The sequence below is a fragment of the Zootoca vivipara genome, chromosome 2 (assembly GCF_963506605.1).
Source record: "Zootoca vivipara chromosome 2, rZooViv1.1, whole genome shotgun sequence".
Taxonomy (NCBI): Eukaryota; Metazoa; Chordata; class Lepidosauria; order Squamata; family Lacertidae; genus Zootoca; species Zootoca vivipara.
The window spans coordinates 82,387,682-82,410,531 of NC_083277.1; the positions used below are offsets into that span (position 1 = coordinate 82,387,682).

The 22,850-nt window shown below is 44.8% G+C and overlaps 1 protein-coding gene across 4 annotated transcripts in view; it reads right to left on the minus strand.

Moving 5' to 3' along the window:
- Nucleotides 1–253: 253 nt before the first annotated feature.
- The window catches only part of NACC1 (nucleus accumbens associated 1), a 29,664-nt gene continuing 7,067 nt past the window's right edge, over nt 254–22,850 (minus strand). For 2 of the 4 annotated variants that reach the window (XM_035104894.2, XM_035104895.2), the window contains exons 2-6: nt 12,650–13,631; nt 9,037–9,210; nt 7,518–7,647; nt 7,192–7,289; nt 254–6,782 (exon numbers count right to left, since the gene is read on the minus strand). In XM_035104894.2, coding sequence (XP_034960785.1) covers nt 6,523–6,782; nt 7,192–7,289; nt 7,518–7,647; nt 9,037–9,210; nt 12,650–13,601 — 1,614 coding nt within the window. In that variant the 5' untranslated portion in view covers nt 13,602–13,631 and the 3' untranslated portion in view covers nt 254–6,522. The remainder of the gene's footprint in view (nt 6,783–7,191; nt 7,290–7,517; nt 7,648–9,036; nt 9,211–12,649; nt 13,632–22,850) is intronic. The other 2 variants (XM_035104897.2, XM_035104898.2) reach the window with 2 other exon arrangements.

A 22,850-nucleotide genomic window follows, 5' to 3' on the forward strand; every position in this document is an offset into this window, starting at 1 on the left:
GATAGGTCATAACATATGTCCAGACATTCCTCTTCCAGTGTCCCTTTGTTTTTGAAATTTAGATCTGGCAGTCCTACCAACACAGCTCACAACACAGAGAAACAGGATAGGATTCTTCAAATGTTATTTCAAGGTTAGTAGCTACTTTGGGCCAACTCTCCTAAAGATGCCAAGCCTCCTGGTGAGAAAATGTACAACTCTTATCTTTTTGGCCTAGGGGATGCCCATAGCCAATCACACCTGTTTTTTTAAAAAACACAACAACAACAACCCTACTACATGCAGACAAATGCTGCAGGAGATTATTCTGTTCCATGTTCCAGTGTAAATAAAATTGCTCACCTAAGTTCAGCCAAATGAGATTCAGAGTAAAGGTAAAAAAAAAGAAAAAAGGTAAAGGACCCCTGAATGGTTAAGTCCTGTCAAAGGTGACTATGGGGTGTGACACTCATATGGCTTTTCAGGCCAAGGGAGCTGGCGTTTGTGCATAGACAGCTTTCCGGGTCATGTGACCAGCATGAGAAACCCGCTTCTGGCACAATGGAACACTGTGACGGAAACCAGAGCACACGGAAATGCCTTTTACCTTCCCGCCCTAGTGGCACCTATTTATCTACTTGCACTGGTGTGCTTTCGAACTGCTAGGTTGGCAAAAGCTGGGACAGAGCAACGGGAGCTCACTCCAACATGTAGATCTGAACCGCCGACCTTCTGATCGGCAAGCCCAAGACAAGAGGCTCAGTGGTTTAGACCACAGCGCTACTCGCGTCCTTCCCAAATGAGATTCACTCCACTAGCTTCTCTAGAACCCACCCTTGGCACCAAAATGCTTCTGGGATAGATAAAAATGAACTGGTTGGTATGGTGTGCCTTCTCCCTTTCCCTCTGAAAAACAGGGACCCCAATAAAACCAGCTGATCTTCAGCAGGCCCACCATTATTGCACAATCCGCTCTCCGCCTTTCCTCCGTGAGGAGTCAGTGTTCACCATAAAGCTAGAAGAAGCTGAGTCTATTTCATTCAGCAAGGGGGCCGCCAGAAGCTTCAACTTTCTAAGTCAGATCCTTGAATGTCAAGAAGCTACATCAGTTGGTCGGTTCCTCCTTCCCTTTCACAGATTGTCAAATACAGAGTCAGACCATTAGTCCATCAAGCTAAATTTTGTCTGTGCTGTCATCCCCAGCCCTACCTGAAAATGCCAGAGATTGAACCTGCATGCAAATCATTTGTTCTACCCCTGACCTATGGACTCTTCCCCCAAGCATCCTTGTAATTTCCATGCACACTGCTGTCCATATCTAAACAGCTTTATGTTAGGAAGAAGGATCAAGAAGGTTCTCAGGCCAGTTACATAATAACTTATTGGTTTGATTGAACACTTACTTTCTACAGATGTTTCCAAACTCCAATAGTAGGTTAAAAAGTGTTCTTTCCAAAGCTCTAAAGGAATCAGACCTCGTGGCTGATATACAAAAGGTACAACTCAAACTTTGCTGATTGACCGCTTGCATTTGCAACACCCGGATGATATAAAATGACCACCACCTGCATCTGTCTTGCAAAAAAAAAAAAAAGCACGAGAGAGGAGAGGGAATTGAGGCAGAATAAAAGAGCTGTAGAAATGAGCAAGAATGTGAAGTTTCTTTGTCCTATCTCAGTTCAATTGCAACACCATTTGGTTACTTGCAACAAGACAATATAATCATTTCAAGATAACGGATGCAAAACTGGGAATAGCATCAGGATAAGGAAAAAGCAAATAGAGTCGTACCTTGGATCTCAAATGCCTTGCGACTTGAATGTTTTAGCTCCCAAACGCCACAAACCCGGAACTGAGTGTTTGCAACCGGCTTGCGAACATTCTTTGGAAGCCAAGCGTTCTTTAACAGGATTCAAAGTGAGATTTGGGGGCTTGTCCTGCTTTGATATGATCCAGTTTCTACCACCCAATCCCAGAAGTCTTTTTCTTCTTCTTTTGATCATGGGGAGAAAAAAAATCAAGCTTAATTTACTGGATCAGGTAAGGCTGTAGCCCTGCCACAGTGTTTTTTAAAGAGTGCTTCTTCCAATAATGGCCTTACGTGAAGGTCATGGAGAAAAGTGGGCACACAAGGACTAGTACGTGAAGAGTAACATAGGAAAGCGTTCCAACCTTTCCCACCACATTTACCTAGAATTTCAGAGTAATTTCCAAACCAAATAAAAGCCACCCAACCTTCAATTCTCCAACTTGATTCTCTAGAGAGAGAGAGTTCTGTTACAAATTCCAGCTCTGCCATCACTGGGAGAGAGGAGAGGGAAATCTATCTGAACTTGTACAATTTAGAACTTAAAAGTCAAATGGGAGAGGTTTGGTGGGGTGGGGGAGAAAGAAGAGAAGAGAGTATGATGCCATCAGTTAGCCAGTGTAATGATGTGTGTATAAAGTCAATAGCCTGGCATTTGCAGGAGAGGGACTTGGGCCATATGCAACTGGATTTGAGTGCAACTAGTAACTTCATCACCCCATCACAAATGGTGGCGCCATGTGCATTAAAATATTAACCCAGCCATTCAGCAACACTTAGATGAACATGCAGGTGTGCATCCAGGGGCAATGTATATGTATAGTTGCTTACACATGTTTTTCTTTTTTTCTAGATTAGGTTGACAGATGCCTTGATGTCTTATTTTGTTCCATGTTCATATTCAGCATGGCTTAGAACAAGGCCAATCATCTCATTAAATTTCCCCTCTAGAACTATCTGAGAAATCAGATTAAGAAAATTAGAATGAGATTGCCACTTTTTTTGTAGTGAATACCTATGTTTTTAAATGTTACTTTTCTATCACTTCAACTTCTTCAGGGAAAAATACAAGGGTAAAATGAGTGAGCTTAAGTACATACGGTACATGACCATACAATGCAATAGAAAAATAGGGCATGCTGGGTGATAAAATAACCCTTTCCTGTTTAAAAGCAGCTAGTGGGAAAGGAGAAGAAATGGCCTGAAAGAAAGCGAGAACTTAGTGTTATGTCAGAATTGTGTCAATGCCAACATTTACGCTTTCAGATCTTGGCAAAATGTGATCCATTCCTCCAAGTGCAGTGCAAATGCTGACACAGTCACCAGCTAGTGTGTGGCTGCATCGCTAAAGAAACCCAGTTTATCATGGGTTTCCACCAACGGAGGCACTGGAATGGTAATTCTGGGAAAGACTGAAAAAGAATATTCTCAGCAAATTCATAAAAATACAATTCCCGTGATTTCCCTGGAGAAGTCATGTCATTTAAAGCAGTATAAACCTGACTTAGGTTTGAAATGTAGATCTGCCTATGGTAAGTTTAGATTATTGCCAGCCCTTTTTTATTTAAAAACAAACATACAAACAACCATTTCACAGCAAGTGAAATACAACTGTGCTGGGCCAACATGGAGCAAATGGGGAATGCTACGCATCCAGCCTCAGTCTCCTGCCGCCAAAGCCAAAATGACTGCTCATTTAAACAGTGCTTCCTTCTAACATATTCACATCTCTGTCTTTGTCTCCCTCCAGTGGAAAGAAAGGAAAATGTCCTGCTTTTAGTATCAAATAACTCATTAAAGAAACAACAGCTAAGACTGCCAACTGTGCAGACAAAAGAAAGCCAAAAATATGCCCTGAAGTAGAAGCCAAGTCCTTTATACGATGAAGCAACGTTGTAGGACATACAAAATGGATGCATGCCATCTTAGTATTTCAAAAGCCACACTGTATTGTACATAACTTTCCAGTCATGCAGCTGGTTGGTAGCCATTTTGTCAAGTTACCTAAGGAGAGTTCTGACTAAAATATCAAGACCCAAAATGTATCCTTGCAGTGCAACCCTGGGCATGTCTACTCAGAAGTATATCCCACTCAGTTCAACGGGACCCACTTCCCAGTTAGGTATGCTTAGGATTGCATCCTTAGTGTTGCAAATGTTCTCTCCTGGGCACAGAAACACAAGTAAAATTAGTGAAGAAGTGAGCATAGATTTGTACTAGTAGGCGAAGCAGCCACTACAAGGTACGTTCCTCCTGTGCCACAAAATTAAATGTACTCTGAGCTTGCCTACAAGAAGTTAAAATATACCCCACCCTACTTGTCAACATGGAGTAACTGCCAGTGCTTGATTAGGACCACTCAGAGTGAAGTGCCCTCTATATGCTAGGCTGCTTTTGAGCCCTTTTCATAACAACAAGATATTCAATTTTTGTTACCGGTCTCCATATCAGAACTGGTGGAATCTGAGTGTTGCAACTTTGGCTGTAACATATCCAGCACAGAGTTGGTACTACCCACTAGAACAGTTTATCAAACATTGTAAAGGAGTTATTTCACAAGAGGTAACTGGGCCTGCTTAGCCTCGCTTCCTCTTCACAAAGAAAGAGTGGCCTGAGCCCAGGCGGCCACTGCTAGCCCTCCCTTAAGAGAAATGGGACTTTCCCCAGTCCAGGCTTGCTTCAACTGACAGATTAGTCGACATGAGATAGCCAGCCCAGCTTAAAATAATAAGCCAGTTAGTCTCCAAGATGTCACAGCATTTGCCATCTTTTTGCTACTGGGGACAACTACTGCTCTGGAGTTTATTCTCTTGGAAATTCATGGACAGGAGTTTCCACCCTCTTTAAAAAAAAGAGCTGTAATTCTTTTTATTAAAAAGATTGCCTCCCATTTCACAGTTTGCTCAAAGGAAGGCCAACCATTTCCGGAGAGAACTGCAGACTTTGTTTCCTAGTAAGAATAACCAGTTTCTAGACAGGAGAGAGATTCTCGCAATTTAATTCAAAGTCATTATTCTTAGACCATACAAAGAGAAATGCAGAAAGAGGGAGAGGAGCTTTGCTGCAATCAGGGTAGAAACCTAAATGTGCTTGCTTCCCATCTAAATGTACTTCCCTTCTCAAAATGTCCCTATGAACCAGGGGATAGGAGTTCTTCATTATGCACCGGGGGTGCCACCTTGAATAAAATATGGGGGGAAGGGGGCTGGTAAACCCCGCCCTGCATAATCGATGACATGACTTAGCATTCACACCACTATTTGGATTACAATGCCTATCAAGTTGGGGGGGGGCAGCTCCGTCAAATATTTTATGGGGAGAGCGAAGGGACCTCGGTCGCTAGGAGCTGGCTCCTCTGCTATGCACCAAATATGACTCGGAAGCATCACTAAGGGAGCAGGGGAAGGAAAGAGGCAAAATATCACACTGATTCATTACCTGGTGCTGGGCGGGGAGCTAAGGTCAAAGGCAGCCTTGCATACTGGGTAACGCCTGGCACTTCTAGGGGGAGGAAACGTGATGCTTTCTCCCTTGGCTTTCCTTTTTCTTCAAAACCTGATTCCCAAACCTTGTGACATTTGAGCCAATTTAGCTGAAGTGGCAGAAAAGGTTGGCATTTCAATTAGCAGTGCTGCTATTTGTTCCACAGACTGGCTGAAAAGTGAATAGTTTGCACATTGTTCCCGTCATGACTGTGTGCCACTCAAAATATGGAAGGGCTGCACTGCCAAACAGACTTCCCGTATATGTTCTTAGTTCAGTAGGGTAGGCTGGTCAAAACCTCCAAGACAGATAATGGATGGGGAAGGTACATAAGGTCTAGAAGACAGAAAAAGTAAGGGGAGGTATGTCTGAGAGGGCGGGAGGGAGGGGGAGAAAGAGAGAGAAAATAGAGTAAGGAAAAGGGAGTGTACTCAGAATGGCAGGAGTGGAATTGCCATGCTGTGCAAGAGTGGAGGGAAGCCAAGAAGAGTAAGGATAACATGAGCACAGCACTGGGGTCCAGTCCCTTCCCTGTTCGCATTTATCATGGCACTAGGATTTTCCCACTCTCTGGTATGAACCTGAGGAAAAGGCTTGACCAGGCATCCCCAAACTGCGGCCCTCCAGATGTTTTGGCCTACAATTCCCATGATCCCTAGCTAACAGGACCAGGTGTCAGGGCTGATGGGAATTGTAGTCCAAAACACCTGGAGGGCCGAAGTTTGGGGATGCCTGGGCTTGACGATGATCAGTCTAAGTTAGAGAGAGACCTGCCTGGAGAGAACCCGAGCTGATGAAGGAAGAGGCAGCACTCTGGGATAAGACCTCCCTGGATCACGGCCTCCATTTGCAAATGGATTTGGTATTTTTTTTAATTTAAAAAATCTACTAAAATATACCCAAGAACAATTTATAGCACAACAAGGACAGAGGGAAGGGATGGGGGAGAAAATGCCAGCCAGAACTGCCAATGCAGCAGCAGGACCTCCCCTCTGAGCTCGTACTACCTGTGGCGCCTGAGGAAGCAAGGCCCATGTTTAAGAATATATATATATGTATATATATATATATATATTTAAAGGAGAAGGCACAATGCTCTTTCTCCTCTGCCGAAACAAAAACAAAAACCAACGACGGGGGAGGGGGGGGAAGAGGGAAGAAATGAAATAAAGGTGGGAAAACGATTCTACAAAAATCAAATTAGGAAATAAAAACCATCGACTGGGGGTGGGGGAAAGAGATTGGGCATGTTTTTACTGGAGGCCCTCGGTGGAGGTGCCTGCGTCACCGTCATGGCTGCCCGTCTCGAAGCTGTGCTCCACCCCCATGATGTCTGGCTCCATCTTGCCAGTGTCATTGATGAAGGTGGTGTAAGTGTCGCCCTCGGCCATCAGTAGTTTCAGTTTGGGGATCCAGCTCTTGCGGACAACGCGCCGCGCGTTCGTGCACATATCAGCAGCAATTGCATTCATCTCGCTCTCCTTGAAGTTGGGGGCAAAGTTCTGGCAATAAACTGAGGGAGAGAGGAAGGGCGTGAGCCCGGATCAGGGTCGCTATAGTGGCAACTGGGAATCAATATCCTCACAGCTCTTCGCCTCTCGGGAACCCGAACACCAGCGCCTGCCCAAGCCAGCGAAGACCCCCGAGATGCTGGTGGAAGCCTGCGACGACTCACAGCACAGTAAATCTTAAAGGCACAGCCTTGAGTGAGACAAAGGACCCGCTTCCAGCTCTGTATTTGCTTCCACTGCTGGAATCATTACGGATCTGGGTGCTCTGATAGGGTGGAATAGGATATTCTGCCTATTGACCATATGACACACAGCTAAAATTTCCCACCTCATGCCCTTCAAGAAAGCGGTAATAATATACTCCTAAGCTCCCTCCCCACCACAGAAGGATCTATTAAGGCAGACACTCACACTTCACAGCATGCAGCACCCGGCTGTCGAGGGGTTTCCGGCTAGGGTCATTGGTGGAGGAGCGGATTCCAGTGCCACAACTGTTGGCAAGGGTGTTCCTAGCAAGCGGTGAGCAAGAGAAAGCATTTAAACCCTTTACTGGCAGCATCTTATTGTTCCCTGCCCACCCACCTTATCCGTTCCAGCTCCTGCCTTGCCTCTTGCTCTGGCAGGACTCCTGAAGTCCTGCCTCTAAAGCAGAAAGAAACAGTGTGGCAAAAAAGGGGCTGGAAACAGAGCAAAACAGAGCCTTTCCCCCTTTCCTACACACTGGGAGGCTCACTCACCGGTCAAAGAAAGATGCTAGGAGTCGTCTGAGAAGCACTTTATGTCGTGTCCCAGCACTGACATGACAGTTCATCAGCTGTGCCCGGGTGATGTACACGTTGGTACCTAAGCAGGGAAAAGAGACAAGGCCTGTTGTGAAAACAACAAGCTTTCAACTTGGGTGCAGACCCATAAGCCAACTAATTACTTGTGTGCAGTACCAGATGCTTTCTGGAAGCAACAACAAACAATTATAATGGGATCCATCCAGCCATTCTCAGCTTCCAACTCCATGTAGAACTATGGCAAGCACAAAGTTGGCTAACAGTTATTAACTCCTGGGTGAGTTTGGTCCCATCCTGTAAACACAGCTGCACAAGCGGCTTTTGAGAGCACACATCAGCAGGCTTCCAAAATGAATCTGGTTGGCGACTGTGAGAACAGGATGCTGGACTGGATGGGCCATTGGCCTGATCCAGGCAAGGTCAATTCTAATGCTCTTGCCGAATTTATACAGACATTTTGGGGACGTGCTTGTGGCTAGTAACTTCGGTGGATTGCGGATGTTGTTGGAAAGACAGGTTCAAACCAATACCTGAGAAAGTTCACTTTTGTGTGAAAGGAAAGTTTGACTTGCTGGTCCCAGCAGAGGCTGGGCTATTGAGCAACTCACTCCCCTCAGTGCAGACAGAGCAAGTACATTGGCACGTGCAAAGGAAAGGCCAACAGCAGGAACCAAATCCCCCAAGATAGCTCTGAGCGGAATATAGCATGTGCTGGATAGGACTTACTTAGCTTGGGTATCTAACACAGTTTCTCTCCTTCCTATCCGGCACCAGCCTGTAAGAGATGCAGCAATGCGGGGCGGTGGAAAGCCAAAAGCTGGATTAGCTCATAAGCAAGATTTACAAACTGATTTCCTGTTTTTCTGGCTTTCTTTCCAATAGTCTTTAGATCAGGAGTTTGAAGTCTTTCCTGCTAATTCAAAACAGCGCTCGTGGAGTATGCCTTGTCTAAAGCAACGAGGCATGGCAAGGTCCCTGTCAGCTCCTTTTAACTGATCAGAGAATGGCATGGAACAAAGGTACAAGGGGCTGGAAGCTGGGATGCCCTGGTAGGATCATCTCAAGGCCTAATCAGACTCTGAGGCCATGTGCATGCATAGGGCCCAGTCAACTTCTATGTAACATACACATGCATTACTTCAGGCAGCCTCACCCTCTTGACTACTGCTTGCAACCTGCAACCATGAGAGCTGTGGTACTTGATTTACTAGTTGTTGTTTTTATCTGAGAGAGGAAACCCCCTGAACCTGAAGGATCTTCTAGTATTTTGTAGGCTAACAATCAAGATCACCTTGCTCTTGGTGGGAGAAACTGCCACTTTATTCTGCCAACAAGGCCCTAATCCACCAGACTGGGATTATTTCTAGGAAGCAATCCAGACTTTTCCTCCTGACTGCAACTGGCTTGAAACCTACATTCTCGCCCACTGCCCCACCCCCCACTTGACCCCAACAGGCTGAGGCACCTATCTTACCTGTCACAAGTTCCAGCTTCTCAGCTGGGTCCCCCTCATCGTACAACTTGGGGTGGCACCGGTTTCCAATCTGGTTGATGAGCTCAGCGGGCAGTGAAGCCAAATCCTGCCGCACCCGTATCCGGTTGCGAGACTCGGAGGCCACCTGGTCTGGCAGCGCTTCCACTTTCTCTGCTGGGCGAAAAGGAGGAGGGAGGCGAGGAGGGAAAACATGAAGAAAATGTGTGAAAAGCAAGCAAGGAATGAAGCTTGAAGTTGTGGAATCTCAACAAGTATATATACCTCTGTGACATCCCACTACAAACATATATTCTGGAAGACAATTCTTATGCAGGTGGTTCAGATTCACATATGGCCCTCCTGGATTTATGGAACTTGCAGTCTTCCCAAAGATGGGAGCACAAAAACAATTTCCTCCTCTCACAAGAACAGAAAGCTGTTTGGAAGCTTATGCGTTTTTATCTTTGCAATAAAAGTGAAAGTGGGGAGAGCTCATTGCTGTTGTTGTCACGGGGATCTCCAGTTAGATCCACACTATTCAATGGGATGCAGGGAGATGAAATGCTGACAGGTGGCAAAAGATCCATAATCCACAAGGCCTGGATGATTTTATGTTTCTGTTTGCACTGCTCATGTCAAGCAGGAACCTGTCAGGAGCATAGTACATCATATTTATAGGACACTTTCCTGAAGTGCTTTCTAAAAATTCATAGCCATCTTTAAAACAACCCCCCTTAGGCAGTATTATTATAGCCTTATTAAATACTGGGAAGGAGGTCGGCGAGTCTGACAAGAGCAACTTTCTTAAGGCTGCATAGTAGGCTTGTGTCTGAAAGTGATGCTACAGCTTACAGCGCATTTTTACTAATGCTCCTCCTATTATTATTTGATTATATACCGTTTCTCAAAATGGTGTACAAACAACTAGCAAACACAACAAACACACAAATGGAGTAGATCAAAAGTAATGAGTCACCTATCAAAAGAAGATTAGAGAAGTCCTAAATTGCCTCTGAAAGGATGGCAGTGGGGAAGGCTAAATGGAGAGCCAATGGGAAGGCATTCTTGAATACTAGAACTCAAACAGAGATTTCCTGTGGATGCTGAACTGTCCTCCATATAAGATGTAAACTTCAGCAGGGCCTCCTCAGTAGATGGGTCATATGTTCCCTGTGATCAGGACTGTGGCTGTTTAAGGCAATAAATTAGCAGCCAGTGACTGCAGGGATACCTCAGTCAGTAGTGCACGAGACTCTTAATCTCAGGGTCATGGGTTTGAGCCTCGCATTGGGCAAAAGATTCCTGCATTGCTAGGGGTAGGACTAGATGACCCTTGTGGTCCCTTTCCAACTCTACGACTCTGTGATTCTATGAAATTCTTAGTAGGTTATACAAGTATTATACAAGAAGGCCAACTCAAGAGTCTACAACTGAATGCATTACAGTAGTCTAGCTCAGGAGTCACTAAGGCATGTATGATAGTTCTAGGTCTATGAAGCTTAACCATAAGATTAAACAAATTAATGGGAGGATACGACTGTAAATGGCTACTAGTCATAATGGCTATGTGTTTAATATGAGAGACAGTATGCTGTGGACCAGGAGCGGGAGAGTGCTACTGCCCTCCTGCTGTATCTGTAGACCTCACCTAGGCATCTGGTTGGTTTGTGTGAGCACTGACTATATGGGCTTTGATCTCATCCATCAGAGCTCTTAAGTTCTTATTAAGTTCCTTGCTACGTCTGCTCCTTGCGGTGCACATTTTTGCTGACTAAATCTCAAGAGTCTTGAGTATTTGGCCATGGGAAACTGGACTGGGAAGAAACAGAGAGGCTTAGGAGTCACAAAGACAGCCTTATCCCACATGGACAAACAAGGCCATACTGATGGTTGGAACCCAAGGTAAAAGTCACCCATGGAATTAACCCTTAGACAACCCAGATCACCTTTGCTCACTCCCTCTTTAGAGTCCAGTTTCAAAGCCCTAGTCACTCTCTTCCCTGCAAGCCACACTTCCAAGGTGCAAGGATAGCCAGGCTTGATTCTAAGGCTGTGAGAAATAGAGAAGTAAATGACTCTTTAATACAGACACTCTGCCCCCCGGGGCAGCTTTCAATATCTCAGGGAGTGCTTCACATATTACAGTAGAGGCAGCTACATGCCATCTAAAATACCGTATATTCCGGCGTATAAGACGACTGGGCGTATAAGATTCCGGCGTATAAGACGACTGGGCGTATAAGACGACCCCCAACCTTTTCAGTTAAAATATAGAGTTTGGGATATACTCGCCATATAAGAAATATGACCCCCGACTTTTGAGAAGATTTTCCTGGGTTAAAAAGTAGTCTTATACGCAGGAATGTACATAGCAATTTTCCACTACTACCTAATGTATGGAAAACTTTGTAACACTTCAAGAACACCCATGGAAACAAGATGGGGTGTCAAGGCCAACTGCAGCCCCTTCCGCTGTGTATTGTGTGAAGGGGTGGGTGACAATGCCCTCATCTCGCATTTCACCAGGCAGAAGTGGACACATGATGAATATCATTCATGTACATAAAGGTAAAGGGACCCCAGTTGTGGGGTCCAGTTGTGACCGACTCTGGGATTGCAACGCTCATCTCGCTCTATTGCCGAGGGAGCCGGTGTACAGCTTCCTATTGGCCGAGGGAGCCGGTGTACAGCTTCCAGGTCATGTGGCCAGCACGACTAAGCCGCTTCTGGCGAACTAGAGCAGCACTTGGAAATGCCGTTTACCTTCCCGCCGGAGCCAGGAATTTATCTACTTGCACTTTGACGTACTTTCGAACTACTAGGTTGGCAGGAGCTGGGACCAAGCAACGGGAGCTCACCCCGTTGCGGGGATTCGAACCGCCGACCTTCTGATCGGCAAGCCCTAGGCTCTGTGTTTTAACCCACAGTGCCACCTGCGTCATGTACATACTTCTGTTGTAAAACGTGAAGAGGCCCAGACTGAGCCAATCCAACTCCATAAATTCCCCTGGAGAGTGAAAATTCATTTGAGTAGGATGAGAGATGGGGGCCTGCTCAGTGGCTGCACCCAGCTTATGGAATGCCCTGTCCCATGAAGTGTGGTTGGCACTTAGAATCACAGATTTGTAGAGTTGAAATGGACCCTGAGGATCATCTAGTCCTACCCCCTACAATGCAGGAATATGCAGTTGTCTCATAAAAGGATCGAAACAGCAACCTTGGCAACCTTGCCTTCCCCGTTGTTGGAAGACTGCTTGAATTCAGCAGACTTCTATTGTATGGCTTTTATATGTTTTGGTTTCAACTGCAGGCCCAGTCTCTTCGGTCGATTTGTTTTATATTGCTGTTTTAATAGAATTGCAGGTTTTAAGGTTTTGTGTGTCACCCTGAGTGGCGCTCTTGCACCAGAAGGGTGAGATCTAAATGTTTTAACACACAATTTAAAAACACTCATTTTCCCAGCCTCCAATTACTTCCCCCATAATGCATCTCTGCAATGATTTTTTTTAAAAAAAGACCAAATCACAGGTGAGCAACTTGAACCAATTCCCTTCCTGCAGGGAAGAAGCTGAAGAGGAATGTTGTCCGTCACCAATCTGCCCTCGCCACTCACCCGTCTGGCCTACATTCATCATGCTGTACATAGTGTACATGTTGCAGATCTGCCGGTACTGCTCGTCAGTGCCCTCCTCGGGAGCGTCCTCCTCCTCGTCTTCCTCATTGTGGTAGGAACTGGGGCTGTCACTAGTGTAGGCACTGGAGGTACCAGGGCTCGTCTGGTCTGATGTGCTGGGGCCACTGACCACACCTGCCCCTCCACCGCCTCCCGTTAGCGCCCCCTGCTGTTGAGACTGCTGTTGTTGTTGCTGCTGCTGCTGTTGCTGCTGCTGAGCCTGCCGGTTACCCCCACTCAGCTCCTGCTGCGAGGAGATCTTGGCCATTTTGCGGCTGCCGTTACTGCCACCTCCACCTCCACCTCCGCCTCCCCCTTCCTTCTGGCTGCTTTCCCAGAGCCGCTTAACCACAAATGTGCACTGGACAGAGTCCGACTCCTGCTGCTCCGTCTTTACGCGAGAGACCAGGGGCAGGGGGGTGTTGCCGGAGGGCCAGGTGGAGGTCTGTGCCACGGGGCTCTGTGGCTCAGAGGAAGGTGCCTCCTCGGTGTGCAAGCCTTGGGAATCGCAGCTGGGCGAGCTGACCTTCAAGAAGAACTCAGTCCCCTTCTCCATAATCTCCTGGATCTGCAGGAACCCAGCAGTGTACATTAGCAGGAACTGGTCGCCTACGTTCATGCTGAGGCGGCCGGTGTAGCAGAAGCTGAGGATCTGCTGGAAGGACTGGGGCTGCACAGCAGCAGGAAGCTCCACCACCGTGCTCTTGCTGTTGTTGAAAAGGTCCCGGAAGTAGCAGCTGCTGGCAGCCAGCACAGCCCGGTGTGCCTTGAAGGCATGGCCCTTCACCACCACCGAGACATCACAGTACAGGCCCTGCAATCGCTGCTCGTTCAGGCACTCCAGGATGCTGTTACCAAAGTTGGGGATCTCCATCTGGAGAATCTGGGCCATCCTCTCCTTCTCTTCACTTGGGTAGGTGAGCTGCAAAGGGAAGAAGGAGCCAGAGAGGTTGTAGATGGGTCCAGCATGGAAAGGCACACATGAGAAAAGGGGGAACATCGGGGAAAGGGAAGAGAAGGTCATCCATTTCCTTTTACACCCTGGTAGGCCCCCCTTCATACTGTCTGGTGAAGGAAGGGTTACCTTGAAAAGGTGGCGGGGGGGGGAATACGCTGGCCACCCAATCAACTATTTTATGTGCCGTTTCTAGAAATGGCAACATCATTCCATTACAGATCTTTTCCAGCTTTCAGTAGTCAGAAGTATTGTGACACACCAAGCCCACGACTGGCTTAGCAATTTTGGCTAAACTAAGAATGCTATGAAGCCAGGCATAGAGAAGACACATTCCCCACCATGAGGGAAGTTAAAACAGCCCACATATAAAACACAGCGAGGCATCAGTGGAACAAGAAGAGGGTTTGGAATTCTGCATAGTGGACCGGGGGGGGGGGGGAGGGAGGACAGGAAATACAATACAGGGGAACCTCGGTTTTCAAACGTAATCCATTCTGGAAGACCTTTTGACTTTCGAAATGTTCGAAAACCAAGGCTCAATGGGCAGTCAGCAAAATCCATTGAAAAAATGGAAAACCCTGCAGTGGAAGCAGTTCGACCTCCAAGGCGTGTCAGAAAACAGAAGCAATTATTTCTGGGTTTTCGGTGTTCGGGTTCCGAATAGTTCAGCTTCCGAGATGCTTGAAAACCAAGGTTCCACTGTAGCTGCTTTGAGGTCTGTGTTAATGGAATAAGTTCATTATGGTTGCATTGATTACGCATTATTTGTACACACCACTGGGGGGGGGAGGTAAAATACCCACCTGAGTGGGGAGCATAGCTGTCAAGTTTTCCCTTTTCTCACGAGGAAGCCTATTCAGCATAAGGGAATTTCCCTTAAAAAAAAAGGGAGAACTTGACAGCTATGGTGGGGAGTGACTTAATAGAGAATGGGCTCAAGTCTTGAAGACAGGGAAGCCTACTTTCAATAGGAAAAGAACCCCTCCTTGCAGAAAACTTCTGGATACCCAAGCTTGTGACAGCCTCAGGCCATAATGTGGATATAAACAAAGATATGATATTGAATGTGCAAGTTTCTTTCTTGGCCAGGTAATGCGAGCAGAAGAGGAAGTATGTCATTAAGGTCAGAGAGGTGCAAGCGCTCAGGGCAGATGTCTTAGCCAACACTCTTCCCAATCCCATCCTTTTAAAACCAATGCTGCATTAAGTCCACTGACCGACTTGTCCATTAAAAGAAAATGTTATGTTCCCTTTAAGCATGCTTCCACCCTATTGTTATAGCAGACATGTGGTGCAACTTCCACAGGTATTGGCCCGTCAACATTTTGCCTTGGAAAAGGCAAAGAAATTCAGTACTGTAACTTGAAAAACAGAACTGCGTACTCTACAACAAAGGAAGCCTTTCAGCAGAAGCTACTAGCTAGGCTATTTTGTAAGGCTAAGCTTCAAATAGTTGCTCTTCATATATTTTGAATCATGGATTAGTAGTGGCTGCCCTGCACCTGATGTCAGGTGTGCAGCCTGTAAAGATGTGACTGAAAAGGAACAACTGGAAGCCTTAAATTGTGCACCTGATTGTTTCTTGGCAAGCGGGGCTTATATTAAGCACCTTTAAAATTCTCTCTAATACAGTATATCCTAGAGGACAGTAAACCAGGAATAGAGGGCAAAGATGTGACCAATGAACAGCTCACAAATGTGATTATGGGCTATAACCCTAGTAGCTCACAAACAAAAAACTTGAAATAATAATCCTGGGATTAAGGGCTCAATGAGGGCAAAGCATCGGCGCTTGAGGGCTGAAATGTCTCTGTCCTCCAAGAATTTTTGCTGGTTTTGAAAGAACCTAAAGGTCATTTCATTCTGTTTCCAGAATCGAACCACCATCCTCTAAATCCAAACTGACCACAGAGACCAGACTGACTAAATAAAATGCCAGGTGCAACTGATCTGAAATTGCACTATTGCTGGCTTTCATTGTTTGCTCTTTTTTGCACAGTACTGCTTTTACTGTATTCTTTTATTTCTGTAAGTTGCTGTGAACTGTATGAGGAAAGGCGGTGCCTATCTATTTTGCAAAGTGGGGCTTATGTTCCAATATTGGCAAATCAAGATGGGTCCAGTAACCGTCGCAAATGGACACATCCTTCAGTGTGGTTCTGTAGAATATCTACTACTCCATCCTTGGCCGGCCAGTATTCTTTTCACAACTGTGTGTTTGACTTACACAGGACTTTCCCCCTTAAAATGAACAACTAGCAAACTCAAAACCATAAAGAAGCACAAAATTAGGGATGCAGGTGATTGGGCACCTCCTCGTGCAAGAAAGAAACATTAGCAGATGGCATGTGAAGAATACCCAATAACATATATACTGTATGTCAGTGGGCATATATTGTATATTATTATAGCAAAACATGGATGCTGAATGTGCTAGAAGGAGTGATCAGCACCGCTTCTACTTGTAGCAGCAACCTACTACCACAAGGGATCATTTGCATATAATAAACCTTTTACAGTCCTGTGGTTATTAGCAATCAGGAAAGATATAATGTGCATAACGTCTTTATTGAATCATCCACCCCTTTTACACTAGCCTGATGCTGATAACACTCAGCAGTTAGCTGTTACAGGTATTATAGCATAACCATGTGAAACTTCAGAACTTGTTTCTCTGATGTTTATTTTCATATTATCAAGCACTGTCCAGATTATGGAAAAGTGACAAGGTTAAAAAATAGCTCTTCATTATCCAGGAAAGGTTTGTGTTTGTTTGTCTAAGCTGGCGAAACATTGTTTGTGTTGGAAGAGACATGCAGACACAAACTATAATGAGAAGTGGCAGCTTTTGCTATTCCGCCCCCCTCCCGCTGCCAGCCACATGGGGTAAACAAGCTTCAACCCAGCACTGCTGATCCACAAGCCCAGCGAGGCTTCTCTATTGTCAGCTCTAAGAAGGGACAGAACCCTGAGAGCGAGCGTATGGATCCGTCCCTCCCAGGGCACAGGGAGCTTTGAATCATGGGTATTGTCTGTTTAAGACAAACAGCATGTGTGCTGCAGATAAGAAACACTATGAATTTAAATGAAAGCTTTTGCTAAAAACAGACAAAACAGTCATGTGCTTTTTATTCCTTCACACTTGCCAACTGTGGGGGCAAGTTAATGCTGGGTGGAATGTTAAATACTAAAAATGAATGTACATTTTTACCGAGGAGAAGAGGTGCCCTAGTTAGTTTTAAAATGTGTCTGTCACAATGCGCACTGAGGGAACATATTACTTTGTGAGGCTGCAGAGAGCGAGAGAGAGAGAGAGAGAGCTCTGGAGATACTGCACTGTGACTGCTGCTTTTTAAAATCCCCATGCATGCTAAAGGCTGGGTGCAAAACAGTGCCTGAAATGGCATTTGGAGATGGGATGAGCAGCTCAGGAATCACATTTTACCTCCCATGCAGAGTCGCACTGAGTGTCCCACATTACTAGCAGTTTGAAGAACTGCCTATTTTTGAAAAACTGAAAATTTTGCAGATCTGTGTAGAATGGAAATGAAAAATCCCTACCGGTAGTATGAATTTTATTGAGCTATTCTCCTCAAATATCTACAATTTAATAATCAACCCCTCTTTCCCAGGGAACCCTGGAAATTGTAGCTCTTGAGGGGAATAGTAACAACTCTAAACATCATTAACAAACTGTAAAGGTAAAGGGACCCCTGACCATTAGGTCCAGTCGCGGACGACTCTGGGGTTGCAGCGCTCATTTCGCTTTACTGGCTGAGGGAGCCGGTGTTTGTCCGCAGTCTGTTTTTCCGGGTCATGTGGCCAGCATGACGTAAGCTGTTTCTGGCGAACCAGAGCATTGCACAGAAACACCGTTTACCTTCCCGCCAGAGCAGTACCTATTTATCTACTTGCACTTTGGCGTGATTTTGAACTACTAGGTTGGCAGGAGCAGGGACTGTTAACAAACTGTACTAGAGGGGGAGCCATAACTGTTTAACATGTTAAGACACTGCTTTAAATATATAGTGCAGATGGGGCTGAAAACTGGTTGTGTCTAGCTTACATAGGGTTGCCATATTTCATAAAGTAAAAATCAGAACACCACAAAAATGCAAAAAAAACCTACGATTTTCCAATTGACTTGCCTAAGATCCAGGACAAAGCGCTACTTAAAAGTGGTGGGCGACATCTAACTGCAATGCCCCCACATGCTCACAGACTTCTGTTTGCACAAAAGGGACTTACTCTTTCTTCCCTCTGCACCCCCCCCCCAAGCCCCTCATGTGCTCTGGACATTCGGGGGACCCTCGAAATTATGGGTGGGGTGCAGGGTGACAACAGGAGGCAGAGCAGAAGGGGGAATCCTATCACACCTGCTGGTCCAGTGTATCTTTAAGAGGTTTATTCTGTTTCAGATAGGATATATTGGTTTACATAGTAAGACATATTCTGCAATGATTTGAACAATACAAGAATGAGTGTAAGGCTTGTGGAACCCCCAAGGTGGTGGTCATGGACACTATGGCAACCTCAGATTGTTTGTACTCACCAAGGCCCTCTTGCCCCGTCATTTTTGAAAATGACTTTAAAAAACACAAAAAAACACCCCATGGATGTCCCTGGACTGGATGGAAAATATAGGCATTATCAAGATATTCTACCCTCCTTTTCCTCATAATGCCTCTGGTCAGCCCATTGGGATGCTTCGTCTACCTTTTCATTTAGCTATTTGTCTGAATGTGCCTAACTTTTTGGACTTTTGTTTGTTTGGAGGGGTTGTCTGCTTTTGTTGCCTGGGTTTTATTTGCCTTTGTGGGGGGGGGCATGTTGGTGGTTTGCCTATTTTATTTCGAAGGTTACTGTATTTTTAAGCACCTTAAAAGAGGTAGGGAATATAATTTGGAGCCTTGATTTCCAAAATGGGATGCAGAAACAAAACACAGGTTTCTCACCACAACAGCTGAAATTGTAGCAGTTTTTGCTGTCTCTAGCAGAGATCCATCAGAAACTAGAGCCCCCTCCCTCCCCCTTGGGGAACTGCCCCAGATCATGAAGTTCTTTACTGAAAGAGTGGAAAGGTATTTCAGAGACATCACTCACTGCTGACAGTCTATGCATTAATTCTGAAATGGAACTACTTCCTTCTGAGTACTGGTAGTTAAATCTACAGTGTATTAATAGTTTAAAATTTAAGCTTGCTGCTATGGAGCTAAACCTTGCCCTAACCTTTATTCTTCAAATTGACAACGAAACTTCCTTATTAGGAGGCAGGAGGAGCGGAGGGAATTGTTAGGGCGTATTTGGCTTTAAAGAAGCCAAATTTCTACTCTAGAAAATTTCACACCACAAAATATGTGTACAGTATCAGGCACTCAAACTAGACAGTGTAGTAGTTCTGATCTTTTATAGCTTCTGTGTTAATTCTGTGCGACTGAGTCATTGATTCAGCAAGGCTGTATCACTTAGCTGGAAAAACATACTCAAGTCAACTTCTGTTTTAAACCTATCATTACGCTTTTTTCAAGACAGATGAATTAGCTTAAGTTTGCATCTTTTAGCAAACAGAATTGAACCATTCTGTATTCTCTTCAGTGCTGGTGTATATTTACTGGTAAGTATTACTTTATGGGTTCTTAAAAAATCAAAATAATGTATAAATTATTGTACATTATTAGGTCTAGTACAATCTGAACTCTTGTGCCCCAAATAAGAACTCCATAGTTGCTTGCCTTTAAGCATGGAACACATTTGTTTTGGGGTTTTGTATTACCTGTATGGAGATATGAATTTACTAAATGAAATGCATATTTTATTTTTTAAGATAGCAGCTCCACACACACCCCCAAACAAAAACTGGAACCAGGGTTAACCATACATTAACTGTGCTATTTTCCTCATCAAACTCTCCCTCTTCCAAAGCTATCTAACCAGATTAGGAAAAAATAAAACCTTTAAGGCTCTAAATTATCCACTTACTGAACTCCCATGTCATGCCAAAACAGAGGCCTACAGACAGTTTCTTGCCACAGCCTTTCCATATAGGAGGTCCCAGTGAACTCCTATCCTGGAATTTGAAAGGTTAGCCACAATAGAGGTAGACTCCACGGCTTCAGTTTGGAGGGCTTATCTCCAGTCTCAACACTGTGTTGCTTAGCTCTGAAATAGGAGATAAAAGAGCCTGCTGACTGATTTTCAGATGTCTTTTCTAAAGGACAGGCAGAGGGATTTTTAAAATCTCTCAATCAGGAGAAAAAATGCTCTGTCAGCTCTTTAGAGATTCCTCTCTACAGAACAAAGATCTCCTGATCTGATTGGGAGATAAAAGTTTCCAGGGCTAGAGGGGCCATTTCTTGCGAGTTGCTGGACCAGATTCGGGCCATGGGTTAGCCATCCTTCTTGCAGAGCATCAGATGCTCACTGATCATTAACTATTAGGCCCACTCTCTGACAAATAGTTGCCATCTATAGTACTGGAGTTTCTTCAACTGAGGGTGACAAAGTTAATCAGTTTATCATTTGCTAGGGCTCAACTAGCAGCTGTTAAGCAGGACTAACTCACAACTCATCCTAGAATAGACTCATTCAGTATAAGAAATCTCTATCTCCCCCCCTCTCATTATTCTAATGTCACTCAAGAAGCCTCTGCTCTTTTGTACCTTCATGCTAGCCACCTGGTTTAGACATCTGATACCTCCCCATTCTTCAGAAGGGAAGGTGCAACAGAGCCAGTGGGCCAGAGAGGATTTATATACAGTACTAAAGCAAGAGTGAACTATGGAATAAAAGACCCAGGGGCTGCCAGGGGAAAACCCCTATGATTCTTCTTCCAGTGTGACCAAGGATCCCTCATGCTTAGCAGTGCTCAGATATCAAGACAGTCTGCAGGAATGTAGGATTAAAATCTATGTGTGGTTAGGTTAACTGGAGTAATGTCATTGGAAATATGTGGGAGAAGGTAATGTTACAGTTAAGACAGCTTAGAGTTCAAGAATGGGGAATTCTGGCTTTCCATGTCCTTTCCAATAAATTGCCTATGGAACACCTTCATTTTGGGAATGGGGTTTTTTAAAGGGTTTTAAAAGGTGAGACATTAAAGGGGTTTTTAAAGGTGAGGCATCGATCTTTCTGAATTTGCACAGAGCAATTGCCTCTCTCCCTCCCTTCACCTCTCCCTTCCTCCAAGGAGCTTGGGTTGGCATACATCAGGCACCCCCACCCCTACTTTTATTCTCACAAGTTCAGTGTTAGAAACTGTGATAGAAAAGCTAGGAGCCAAATGTCTCATGGGACCTAGGTTGTGGGCACCAAAACAGAATGCCTAGTTGCCATGGGTGGGTGATGGATCAGCAACACTCTTTATTTTATTCTTTTGATAATCATAAACTAATGCACAATTCACATAAGTGACACATTGTTAATATCAAATTCTTAGCAGAAATTGCTAATACATGTTTAATTTGTTGTTTACAATAAAAATATTGGTACCATGGTTCAGTTTTCAAAACACTCTACTCTTTATTGTTAAACACCTTAACATGTTGACTATCCTTAACATATACTTTAAGGCTTCAAAGCACATACATTTCAGTAATCCTTGAGTGTCAGCCAGGTGCAAAATATGGCAACCAGACTTTTTGAGGTGCTCGCAAATGGAGAATCTTTAGGCCCAAAATGCGCCTGATGCCCTGCTAATTTCGAACCCCTATCCTGGCAAAATAGATTAGGCTGAGAAATAGTGATTGGCCCAAAGTCACCCAGTGACTTTTGTGGCGAAGCGGGGATTTGAATTCATGTCTGCCCAGTCTAATCCCAATGCACTAGCCACTACACTGGTTCTCACCTTCCTTAGTAACTGCCCTGTGACTCCCATGTTGAGAGTCCCACACTGTTAACCTTCAGCCAGTCTCTGAAATAGAGAAATGAAGGCTAAATCTCAGTGATATTTCCTATCTAGAAAGCAAATAGTTTGGGGCAAAGATCAGTGGCATATCAGCCTGAAATGACTGAAGAGTAGGCTGAGTGCGTCTTGTATCATAGCTTCTCCAGTATGTTATTCTGCTCTGTGCTATGGCAGCAAAGCACTTATCCACCAAGGAAGTCCCTATGGGAACATGACTCTGCTCTCAGAGTAATCCAGTGTTAGCAAGCACATTAATGAGGCTTCAGTTACTCAGTCGTGGTTTGTGGAACTATTCACAATCACCTAGTATTTTTATGAGCTAACACATTTCACTTCTCTCATTTCTATGGATACACTTATCAGAAAAAAAAAATGATTTCCCCCATCAGTTTCACAGCCTGGCTCTCACAAAAGCAAGTTCACTTTTGCCCCCAAGAGACCTCAAAGTTGCCTTGGAAGCAGAGAAGATCTCTCTCCCCCCCCCCTTCTTTCTTTTTGGAGTAATTTAGTGAGCAAAAGGCCAATTAAAATATAGCTCAACTGACAGCCTTAACTTCAAGTCCTGGGCCTGGATGCCAGCAAACCAAAGTAAAAGTAAGTCAGAGAGCAGTTTCACATTGGCTCATCACACATGTTAACAACTCAAGGGCAGGAAACCCATTAACACGCTTCTGTTGGGGTTGGGAATGGGAGGCAAGGTCTGGGAGTACCATGTGACTCATAACACAGCAGCTGCCCACAATTCCTCATTAACCCCCAATAATATCATGGAATCAAATGACCAAAGCTTCCATCAATTAAGAGTTTCTGCTCAATAAAGCAGGATAGCTTATAGTGATACCAAATTCCTTACTTCTCTGGAGTTGTGAAAGGTACCCAAGGGTTAGGCCCATAGCAAAGATTATAACCAGAAATTCAGCCTTGCAGATAGGTACCAACTGCTTACAGCCTACAAGAAGTCTGATCAGCCTGTGTCCTTGGGTGGCTTGAGTAGCAAGTCTGGCAAGTTATTTCCAGAAATGACTTGCCTTAAATGAAGTACAGTAGCTGTAAATAGTGAACACAGAGCCTCCATATTCAGAGCCAGTATCTCTCTAGTTTATCAGGTGCTAGGGGACAAACTTCAGAGGAAGGCTCTCTCCATGATGCCCTGCTTTGAGCTTTGAGATCTCTGTTGGAGGCAAGAAACTGGACTAGGTAATCATGTGCTCTAACAGAACTCTTAACTTAGGAGTAGTGAACTCATAAACTGGAAAATGCACGAATAAACTTTTTTAAAG